Source organism: Lactuca serriola, chromosome 6 (genome assembly GCF_051521515.1).
Source record: "Lactuca serriola cultivar US96UC23 chromosome 6, Lser_US96UC23_V15, whole genome shotgun sequence".
NCBI lineage: Eukaryota > Viridiplantae > Streptophyta > Magnoliopsida > Asterales > Asteraceae > Lactuca > Lactuca serriola.
In genome coordinates, this window is record NC_136413.1 from 51,567,606 (window position 1) to 51,579,481 (window position 11,876).

The 11,876-nt window shown below is 34.8% G+C and overlaps 1 protein-coding gene across 3 annotated transcripts; it reads right to left on the reverse strand.

Moving 5' to 3' along the window:
• Positions 1-5,538: 5,538 nt before the first annotated feature.
• On the reverse strand, positions 5,539-11,663 carry LOC145058336 (uncharacterized). 3 transcript variants are annotated; one of them, XM_079006255.1, is made up of 19 exons: positions 11,386-11,661; positions 10,458-10,938; positions 10,267-10,358; positions 9,770-9,934; positions 9,292-9,685; positions 9,092-9,210; positions 8,888-8,960; positions 8,584-8,801; positions 8,417-8,461; positions 8,205-8,342; positions 7,855-7,951; positions 7,589-7,780; positions 7,412-7,476; positions 6,896-6,965; positions 6,696-6,821; positions 6,498-6,614; positions 6,219-6,389; positions 6,053-6,112; positions 5,539-5,793 (listed from the first exon to the last, which is right to left on the reverse strand). In XM_079006255.1, exons 1-19 carry the CDS (start codon positions 11,448-11,450, stop codon positions 5,689-5,691), a joined length of 2,793 nt encoding a protein of 930 aa, XP_078862381.1. In that variant the 5' UTR covers positions 11,451-11,661; the 3' UTR covers positions 5,539-5,688. The 3 variants fall into 3 exon arrangements, with proteins under 3 accessions (XP_078862381.1, XP_078862382.1, XP_078862383.1); XM_079006256.1 differs by lacking the exon at positions 8,205-8,342 and having other exon boundaries at positions 11,386-11,659; XM_079006257.1 differs by lacking the exons at positions 5,539-5,793; positions 6,053-6,112 and having other exon boundaries at positions 6,225-6,389; positions 6,529-6,614; positions 11,386-11,663.
• Between the last annotated feature and the right edge of the window lie 213 nt (positions 11,664-11,876).

Below are 11,876 nucleotides of genomic sequence, written 5' to 3' on the forward strand. Positions count from 1 at the left end.
CATATTTTGACTTCCAGAATAACTAAGTCGCTTTTCCTGAATGATTAAGTTTTTCAAACCATCCACAGTCGGTCATATGTTGGAAGTAGATATGAATCAAGACTGTCATGAGTTGGTTTGTAGAGGTCCAAGTTGGTGGACAAAGTGGTGCTACAACACTCATGAGTGCTCATAAGTTCTGAGTATTGGATTCAGCTCGTGCTCATTTGAATCACTTCATGGATTTTATTACGAGTGATCATGAGACGATAATATCTTATATTCTTCAAAACCTAGAGATATGAGTTGTTACTATGAGTTGATAGTACATTGATTGCACGAAAACGCATTGGTAACTCGATGTTATAAAACGTGCCTTTGTGTATGATTCAACAAGTAGCAGAACAATCCATATGAGTCGAAGTTTATCCATTCCTTTTACCTTCGGGATAAAAGCGATATCTATGGGCCCCTCGATGATTTAGCGATGACACATGTGAGTGCTTGGCCAAGCCAGGACTGATTTGATTTGTTCAATCAGTCAGTCATCATAAATCGAAAATCGGGAAACAACAAATGGACAGAGAGAATGATTATAATCCATGTCTCAGTCCATATGATATCTAGAATGGAGGAATATATGATCCCTTATCTAATGGACAAGTCATTGACAAGGTCAGAGTTCGACAGCGACTTTAAGAGCTACGATTGCCAGTTAGGTTTTAAAGTCATACTCAACCCGGCATGGTCCATTTGGGTTGCACTTCACCGACACAATTTATATGGATAGTCTTTTGAGAATAGTATATTTATGATTAATATTAATATATTATAAGTTCTAATATATTAATATGGAATCATATTATTTAATTAGTATTGATCAAGAATTAATTTAGAATTAATTAAGTGATCAAAAGTAACTAATTAAATATGGACTCTTATATATATGGAATGGACCAAGTTCATTTAGGTTGGGCTAAGATTTTATGGATAGTCCATGGAGCTTTTAACCCATGGATCCTATGTAAATGAAAGGTCATGGGTATTAGGGTTTACATGGATGTAACCCTAATCCTCCATAATATATAAAGGGGTCCTTGGCTCACCAAAATTGGCACAAGTGTGTGAAAATAAGAGTGGGCCGATTTTAGTGTGCATACATATTCTCTCAAGTTCTTCCAAGGTGTTTTGGTGATTTGTGATTCCATTTGAGGCTTCCACACTATTAGGGCTAAGCTCTTAAAGCTTGAAGACATCAAGCTACATCAAAAGGTATGTCATCTAACTAGAACTTTGTAGTCTAGGTGCTTCATAATATGCTAGTTAGGATGAAACCGTGGAATAGTTCTTATTTGCATGTATGATAGAGAAAACATAGATCCAAGGTTTATAGGGTTGCATGTACACCATAGGAGTGTTAGAATGCTCAAAATCCAACAATGTCGTGGGAGAGAGTACCGTGCAAGGATGAAAAAGGTCGACCCAGTTTCAAAATGGATTGGGTTCCAAAGACCAACTGATCCCGCTCTGTGTCGGAGCAGCTATGGAGGCATATCATCAGACTTCGGTTTGTTGGTAGTGGATGTTCCAGGCACATGATAGGAGGCATCTCTCAACTGTACAACATTCAGAACTTTGTTCAAGAGTATGTGTCCTTTGCGGGAAAGGAAAGAAGGGAAGAAAGGAAGGGATCACATGGGTTTTGTGCTTAACAATATGAAGAATTTTCGGATCTGTTCTAAGATTATGCGTGCTGTTCTGAGACCTTCTGGATGCAAATTCAATCGGTGACTTACGGTTTGCGTTTTCTTCTCTATACTCCTGAGTTTATCTTACTCTGATTCGTTTTAAAGACAATTCTTCATTTTCTTAATAGTTTTTCGTTAGTAGTTATTATTGGGAAGTGATATCAAGAATGTGATAACGGGCAGTCTAAAACATGTGTAAAGGACTGAATCTGAATTGTCTAGACTCTGTGATCAATGTGCTGGTAGGCACAAAGGATTTGACAGTGTGGATTTAGTTAGGATTTTTTGGACTGACCATACGACGCTCGGGTAAGTTGAGCAATGAGATAAACACGGGAACCCACATGATACACTAAATTAATACGCATCTAGAACAGTGGTTCAACTTTTCCTTGATGTATGGACTTATGTCCTTAATTCTGGTTTTGATAGGGCGACTGGGGGGTTCTGATAAAGTAGGTCTGTAGGAAATTATTTTCTTGCTTTCTATCTGTCAGTCATATGTTGCCTCCTCTGCGTGATCGGAAGATCCGACCTGGATTGCAACATATGCAACTTTATTTCTATGCACCTCCTTATCTATGAAATTCTTCTTATCTGTTAGCCATATGCTGTCTCCTCTGCGTGATCGGAAGATTCGACCTGGAACACAGCATATGCACCCTACTATTTCTATAACCCTCTATCTCTGTTAGTCATATGTTGTCCCCTCTGCGTGATTGAAAAAGATCCGACCTGGGACACAACATATGCATCTATCTCTAAATCTGACTTCCTCCTTAATAATTGTTTACTCACCTAAAGTAAAGAGTTCTTTGGAAGTTCTTGATAACCAGGGTATATCGAGAAGTGGAGAACACGTTCTAGTGCAACTAAAATTGAACCATTTAAGAGGTTGCATGTAGATCTCGTTGCTTAATTTAAGTGGACAACAATACTCGTGGTCGTCGTCAGCTAAATGGTATATTTTGAAAAGTTTGTTAATATTCTTTGTGTTTAAGTGGACCACAATACCGGCAATTGACCAGATCTATTCATAAAAGTGAAGGTACTGATAAACAAGTTCAGGTTGTCTCACAACTTTGATCCCAAATATTTTTCTTTTTGTTAAATTTGTTCATAGTTTTCCTCTATGCACAAATTTAGGGGGAGAATTAAAAACATTAAAACAAAAAAAATTCAAAAAATTCAAAAATCAAAGAAAAATTAGAAAATTTAAAAAAAAAATCAAACAAATATCAGAAAATTAAAAATCCAAAAATAGTGTTATTTCTGTTTTGTTTCTGTTTTAAGTTTTATTTTAGTTTTGTTTTATCTTGAAAAGTGATTTCAGGTATAGATAAGACTCGTGGAGACTGTATTGAAGATTTTCTGAGCCAAGGCTTCATCCGTGATCATCGAAGAATTCGCATTCGAAGGAGCAAGAAATGAAGATTATTCTTTCGACATTCAATCCTTCACCCCAGAAGCAAGATGAAGCTGAAATTGAAGATTATGTAACGGATTACATTGAAGCCTCCTCAATCAGTCTGTTGCTATCTTAAACCTACTAAAGTGATCCAGAAGATTATTTCTCTCTGAAGTTCTCTCTGAAGATTCTCAAGCTGAAAGCGCTATCTTTCAAGAATCATACGTCAAGCCTCCTCACCCAATGTGCGTTCAGAGTCAAATCTTGTAGAAAAGCTCAAGTGCTCAAGATGAAGTCATTCATTGAAGATTCATCAAGTACATCTTGAAGCTGTGAAGTCATCAAAGATAAAAGCTGAAGCCAAGCTCCAACTGAAGATTAGCAATAAAAGTCAGCTACATTTTAGGGAGAGCTTGTTGGGTCAATTAAGAAAAGAAAGCTATAAACCAAGGGGGAGATTGTTGGGTCAAAAATATGGTTTATACTTTACTTTGGGGATGGAGCGACAGAAGTTTTGAGAATTCAAGAGAAGGTCACGACGAGACGAGCCCCACGAGAAGTAGAAGTGAGATAAAGCTGCAAGGGATTGGCTGAATATTGATCCAGTTTAGGCAACTTTCAATCTCTATAAACTTGATGGAATATCTCTTACACAAGGAAAAAGACTTGCATCAATCAATGGCATGAAGGAGTTGAATCAGGAACATAATTTCAAAGCCAAAGCAAAGGCATTCATTTAGCAGGAGTTTACGCTGCAAAGACGCAGAGACTCGGCTAATGCTTCTAGGCCCACATTCGGAGACAGACCAAGCACCTCTCTTACCCACTCACTATCTAATAAACCGGACTGGCTTATTATCTGAATGAGATCGGAAAGAGAGGAGGTAGCCCAAATCTTCCAATAGGCGCATAAGAAAGGTTCTGAAAGAATTGAAAAAGCTCTGAAAAATAAACAACCCGACCTGAGGAACTACCAACAACGGAAGTAGGAAAATGCATTTTTGTGTCTTGGACCGTAAACAGCTTGGTGTTTACGGTCGTATACGTGTTTACGGCCGTAAACCCATTTACGGTCGTAAACCCATTCACGACCCATGTTCACCAAGCCCATGTTTCTTATGTATAAATATAGGTGTAAGGGGTGAGGAATAGATTGATGAACAGAAGAGAATAGAGGAGCTTATGTGTGTGTATTTGAAGGTGTAAGTTCTAGAGAGAAAAAAAAAGAGTGTTTGTTAGTGTGTGTGAATCTTGTATCCGGATCTTTATTCATATCAATACATACAAGATTCATCATATTCTTCTTCTCCTCTTCTATTTTGATCTGACATCATCTGTTTGACTGGGATTCCGCACCATCAAACGGATCTGATTGATACACAAGCAGATTGGGGACTTACAAAAGTAGCTAGAAGCGTTTGAAACATGTGAACTTACATAAAAGGACAATTGTATGTAACTATATTTTTAAGGACAATTTTGGACATTAATTTAAAAAGTTCAGTAGCGTTTTGTTAAACGCTACATAAGTAACTTTTAGATTTGGAACGTTTTGTTTAAACTAAAAGTTAAATTTTTGTACTGTCAAACGAAGTTTTTTGTTTAAACTAGAACGTTTTGTCAAAAGTTAAAAGTTAAAAGCTCTCAAACACTCCGTACCAAATACACATATAGACCAACCTTTACAATGGAATACAAAATTCTATGAAATCTAATACCATCCATAGAACAATCAAACACTGAGAATTTCATTTAAATCAAAACTCATTTTTTTTATATCAAATTGGTGTTAAGTTCTCCTCAAACAACATTCTTTCATACACAAGTTTATATTAAAAACAATATAATAGGTTCAAAAAATCGAAGTTTTATTATCATGATAATAAGTGTTCTTTTATAATCATATATATTCTGTTTTTATTTGACTTAACACGGAAATACAACTTTCCAATATTCAATGGTTGTTCTCGACTAACGTTTTTTAAGTTATCATGTTTTGTAAAACCAAAAATTAGCTTATAAGTAGGATTTCTTACAGATTACTCAAAATACTGAACTAGCATTTCAACAAGCTTATGAGTTTATTTTTTCTAATTCTTCCAAATATATTCTTTTATTAATTAAAAAAAAAAAATTCAATATACCATCTTACATATTGCTTATTAACTAGTTTTACCAATCATCATTTTTATTAATTAGTTTATTTACTAACAACTAGATTTTCAACTACCAACTAGTTATTTTTTAGCTTAGCCAAACATAAGCTAAATAAAAACACCATATGACCATTAACCATTTTCTTAATTTTCAAAGACCAAAAAATATTTGTATTTCAGAGTCTGAAATAATCTGAAATTCAGACCAATAAAACATTGATATAATAGAGAACCTTTCTAAAGCATATTTTCAAACTTGTTCTTTTTTAAAAACACAGGAAGTGGAGCATACAACCTTCATTGCATGAAGTACAACTCATGAAACTACAGCTGTAAAATTTAACTCATCCTATTTGAATTTAATCACGTGTATATGATTTGTTAGAACTTTTTTTTTCTATAATTTCTCTTCTGTAGTGTTCCCCTCCATTGTTTCCATTTCCTTCACCTTCTCAAGCTGCCTTAAAAGATCCAGCCTATCTTGTCCATACGTCGATGGAATCTTCACAAAAAGATAAAAAAAAAAAATTACATTTTTGGTCCTTAAGTTTATTCAAAAATTTCAATTTTGGTCCCAAATAATTTTCTCTTGCAATTTTGTTGCCTAGCATTTTCAATTGTTGTAAGATCGTTACAAAGAACACCAAAATAGCAAAAGAAAACTATCCGGGACCAAAACTGAAACTTTTGAACAAACTCAGGGACCAAAAACGTAAAATAATAAAAAATCATCTCTCCTTATTCATATAAACATTACTTACCATCGATGGCACATATCTTTGAATAGCAGCCAACATTGCTGCATGCCCAACTGCAGTCACCTATATAAATAATATCATAAAATTAAATTAATACGCAAAATGCATGATATAAAAAAAATAAAAAATAAAATTATACTTTTAAGGGATATAAAAAAAGTCAACTTACAGGTAGTAGCATGAGAAAGCCAATTGGAATTACAGCTGCTAAATCAGTCAAAGTTCTTCGAAGAGCTTGTTTCTCTTTATCAGTTAATTCATCTCCTATAAGCACCCTTCTAAGCAACCCTGTAGCTGCAGCAACATCTATGGCTAAAAGTTGGGTACCCTGCAACACATCCTGTTTATAAAAACATAATACGATGAGTCACCGAGGGTAATATTGTCATTTGAGTGAGGAGGAAAGGAGTTAATGAATTAATATTATTATTATTATTATTATTATTACTGTGGTGCTTCCTTTCAACTTGTTTATGGACCTTCCGATTATATTCTCTTTCTCCTGTGCTTTCACTAGTTGAACCCCTTCAGGATCTTTAGGATAATTAGTCATTTTAAGATCCTCCTGTAGATTAAATATAAGTAATTACAAATAAAATATGAAAATGATTTTAGATTATAAGAGGAGAAGAGAAGAGAAGAGAACCTCTTCGTTTTCAGAGCGTTTAGTGCTTCTTTCAACTCGCATTTCGAGTTCCATGAGTTCGTTTCTTAATAATTCGAAACGTTGGATTTCATTTGATTCAAGTAGACTTGTGTCATCATCATCATCCTGTAGAAAAATGATTGGTTTGTATATAAAATATAAAAAAAATAGATTATAAAAAATGGGATTATGAGGCGTACATTTTTGTAGGAAGTTTCTGTGGTTGGGGTTGGACGACGTAGCAGCAAGCTCCATAAGACATCAGGTTTACTATAAAAATAAAAATTGAACAAATGAGGTGTGTGAAGGTTAAGGTTAATATGAACAAATTGGTTCATGGATTCCAGTGGTAATCAATGGAATTGGAATTCGAGATTCCATTCCATGGCGTGTTTGGTTACCCATTGGATGGAATTCAATTCCGTCGGATTCCTTCAAAATCTGTGTTTCACGGATTTCACTAGTCCTATGGGTGGATGGGAGTTAGTACCATTTAGCCTTTTTTGGTTAAATGACCAAAATACCCTTGTTAATACATATTAGTGATTATACAATTTTTATTATCAAATTCCCTTCCATTTTTTGCCAACCAAACAGATTATAAATTCATTAATACTCCAATTCCTTTTGATAGATTTTATTCCTTCCAAAAACATTATATGACCAAAATGCCCCTTTATTTTATGTGCTGAGAAAGATTTGGTGAATGACAATACCTGCTGGACATATCCAGGTCTACATTAGAACCAGATTGCCTCTCAGCACGACCATCATCATTTCCCTATATACAAACAAAATGCAGAAATCAGGTAAATAAAATTTTGCGTATATAGTAAGAAATATTATTATTATAAAACTAAGTTGTTATTTTTTAAATATATAGAGATATATACCTGCTGAAGGGAATCTGTTTTTGCCCTAAATGACGCCTCAAGAAATTCAGCCTCTTTTTTAAGTTTCCTAATCTTTTCAAGATCAGAACAAGCAGCTTTTAGATGCTCCTTTCCAGAACTGGAGCTGGATACGTGTAACTCTTGAAGCAATTCCTCAAGCTTTATAAGGGCATCATCAACACTCTCTAATGCCTAAAAAATTAAAAATAAAAATATTGAAAAGAAAATGAAAATGTTAACTTGATTTAGTGAAAATGGAGATATACCTTGTCGAAGGAATCTAGTTGTTTTTTCAATGGAGAATAACCTCCTGAACGTGTGATCTCAAAAGTATTATTAGTGCTGCTTTCGATCATGCGCTTCCTGCATTAACATTTCATATTTTATAAATGTTTAGTTTTTACAGAAGGAAAATTAAATTCAATGGAGATGGGTTTTTACAGAGGAAAAAGTAATATATGATTTAACAATCATCACGTAATATTGTTGGTAAAATGGCCTCAAAGATCCCCAACAACCCACCCAATGGAAAATAATAAAGAAATCCAAACGCAGGGAAACATGTTGACAACTTCAAAACCGGAGAAAAACCACGGGCCTCGAGAGAGAAAATTACACTGTCTGACAAATGACTACAATCACATGGACTAATCTCTCAAGCCACCCCAAATTACACTCACTCTCTAAAGCCTTGGGACTCTTTTCATAGGATGAAGCCAACTCCACCTTTTTACACTCTGCCAAAGTGTCACAACTGACAAGTTTCTCCTTTCACATTAGCCAAACAAATCTCAACAAAAATCTAATTGTGTATACAAGTTTACTTACTTAGGTATGCCTAGTTCTTCCATAGAGTCCTGTAAAATCTTGTGCCTGAAATAAATAAATAAATAAAATACCACTTGGATTATCTCATTCACATCCGAATACTATTTAAAAATTATAAAAAAGAAAAGAAAGAACAGATGGTAATAGCAATAGCAATATAGCATTACCCTCTAGAAAGAAACCTTGCAGCTTTGACATTAGAAGGGTTCTCAAGCCATTTACTATATTTAATAAAACTCTGAATCCAGTGTGAACAAACATCTAAAACAACAGGGATAGCTTCCTCATTTGGAGGACCTTGTTTACTTTTATGCCCATGTGACCCTTTTTGAGTGTCGATGTCACCTGGATAAAATGGAAGCCAATCCAATTCTTCACATACAACCTACAAAACATTGCGGTTTTTTGTAAATTTAATTTTGTATTATTGTATATTTGTATATAATATATTAATCCAAATATTTTGCTAACCTCCACATACAGTTGATAAGAGCTTATTGATGAAAGCTGAGGATAATATAACACACTACCACCAATAAGATACCTGATTTGAAGAGAGAAAATAACCATATATTCATGCAACTTAGTGTTGATTAATTCCAAGGGTTGTAGTTGCATTAAGTTGATACTTGGAGGGTATGGTATATAAATATATTCAATTTTCAAAAACTTTACCTGATCAATCCTTCAATGGGTTTCGGTGCTGCTTCAAAGTTATTTGCAGATAAGTACAACTGAGTCCTCCTTCCTAAAGCAATGAAGAATCCAAAAATAGCCAAATCCTTATCCAACACCTGCACACACACAATTATTCACACTCACCCTTATCAAAACTTCAAATTTCACAGAAAAATATTTTAGATTTTAGATTTTACCTCAATACTTTCACATGTGGTTAATCTTGACCATATTCTCTCTCTATCAATAGCACGTTGTAGATGCCTCTGTACAAGACTCACCCAAAAGAAAACTTCTTCAGTTCCTTGATCATCTTTCACTCTACAAGCTGCAGCTCGATGTCCAAAATGGACTAAAAACTCTCTTTTTAATCCAATCTCTTTTATAGAGCCATAAGCTTTGTGTATAGGAACAAACTCAACCAACATATCCATCAGTCTACCAGTTATCTCAGGGAGAAGAGAGTAAAACTGTGTGCAAGAAACTTTTGTGGGGCCGAGTTTTGTTATTGCTGCTATGCAACTCAATGCAAAAAGAAGCAAAGACCTGTCACTTGCATCCCCTGAAGTTACAGATGTTCCTTTTCTTACCCTGGAAAATGAAACAAGTTAGTTTTTTCATGTTAAAGTAAAAGTAAAAACTTGTATATGATTTTTTTTTTTTTGAAGTACTTACACGCCTGTAGCAGCTGAAAATCGTTGGTCTTTTTCAAAGTAATTGACAAAACTGGAGACGACAGATGGCATTTGTTGGGATAAAAACCATTCATAAAGTTCTGGTTGTTTGTCTGAGAGTGCATCGCGTATTACACTTTCTAAGGGAGCGTAATATCTTGAGAGACTGCATAAAAGTTGTGGATAAATAAAATTATAAATAAGAATTTTGTAATTGTATGTTGTCTTTATGATATGTAAAGATTGGAAGTAGTGATGAAAAACAATAAAAACAAAAGACTTTGAAGTGTATAACAAAATTACTGTTGAAATCTGAGACTAACAGGTTAAAATAGTTACTTTGGGAAAAAATAAAATATTAGTAGTTAAACCACAAAAATGCTCAAAATTTAACGGTTTTTCTGTAATTTGGCCTAAAAATTGTATCATTTATTTCATCATGAAAACAGACGGGAGAAATTTAATAAAGTAACAGAAAATCCTACTCAAAAACCTTACCTCCTCTGAACAAAAACATTGATGTCACGATCTCTTCTATCACCACGAGATGAAATCTCACATGCTGCTAAAAGTAACGAATACACTGAGGCCTGAAATCATTACAAATTTTATATATAATTATGTGTCTAGCAAGAATATGAGGTGTACACATATGACAAGAATGTTGAGATTTGAGAATGAGAACAAACCTGATAAGACAAGGCTTTCACCCAAGCATTTTGGTCTATACCAAGCCAAGCTGTTGAAAACCATGATGATTTGGATGCAGAGATCTGATCTTTAATGGCTAATTCATATACCCTTGCAGCATCATGCAATGATTGAATAAGTGCACTATTATATTCTTCATTTTGCAATGACTGGTCAAGTTTAACCCTCATTTCCTCAACATCACCACTAGTACTTGCTCCATTAACTGTTACACCATCATCAGCAGAAGCAAATGGGAAAAATTGTCTTGTTCTTCTTGATTTGTAATGGGTGAAATAGGTTAATTGGGGCTTTAATGATCTGGAACTAAGACCAAGTGTTCCATCTTCTAATAAACAGAGATTTATCTGGTATCTCTTTCTTGAATAAACCTTACTGGATAGTAAGTAGTCCACAGAAGCTACCTTCTTGTGAAATAAACATGTGGAATGTTTACATGAAATCCATGGATTCAGATATCTGCATCACAAAAGCAAATAGCCATAATTGAAAAAGGCTTGTGTTTTGGCTTTAAATTATGTTTTCTTACTTCTGCTAACTGTATCTGTTTCGTTAACTATGTTACGTCAGTAAGAATAAGGTATTTCAGTGCTCGAATTAATGAACTAAGGATTAAGTGAGGCTGAGGCTTCAATAATCCGCCATAGCTACTAGCTAGCAACCTTAACTTAACCCTTAACAAACAAAAAACTACCTCGGAAACATTTCGATGATCAAACGACTAATGTGCGACTTATAATATTCACAATTCAAGCTTAATTCAAGCATAGCAGTTTGATTGTGTCGAATTCCCACTAAACTAATTGCTAATCAACGGAATTAGAAAACGAAAAGAAGCAATTATAAAGCTAACATAGCTTGAGATCAAAGAGATACTTATGTAAATGAAATAAAGAGAATACTTACTTCGATAGGGAAACAGAACGGGGGCAACAAACACTAGGGAGAGCGTGAGGTTGAGAAATGGTCATTGATCATATATATGTGTAAAGAGTAATGTTTCGCCGGTGACCGGTGGTTTGACGAAGCAGCAGAGGGAGAGAGAGGAATGGGGATAAGGAGGAGTGATCGGCGGAGGAGCGAACGGCGAAGTGCCACGTCGGTGAGAGGAAAAGCTTGTGGTGTTGGGAGAGGTGAGAGCGAGGGATAGAGAAAGCAAAAAAACAGATGATAGGATCGGGTCGTGGATGCTAATCATTTCAGTTTTAACGGGTGGGTCGCTAATTTCAACGTTTCAACACAACCGGTAGCCGAAAACTAAAACTGAATTCATATTTCGAAAAGAAAAAACTGCAAAAATGGTCCCGCAATTTTTTGGGTTTTATTCTAAATCATGACTTTTTTAGATTAGCGGTAATTTTCAGGTATTTTGGTTGTGGTTTTGGTCCCTTGTTAAA

Bases quoted from the DNA above. Each gene is read 5' to 3' on its own strand.
- LOC145058336 (XM_079006255.1), bottom strand. From the start codon at position 11,450: ATGACCATTTCTCAACCTCACGCTCTCCCTAGTGTTTGTTGCCCCCGT. The intron at 8,343-8,416 runs GTAAGTAAACTT...GAAACTTGTCAG, and splicing joins GAAGAACTAGGCATACCTAA to TTGTGACACTTTGGCAGAGT. The intron at 6,113-6,218 runs GTAAGTTGACTT...TTATTTATATAG, and splicing joins GCTTTCTCATGCTACTACCT to GTGACTGCAGTTGGGCATGC.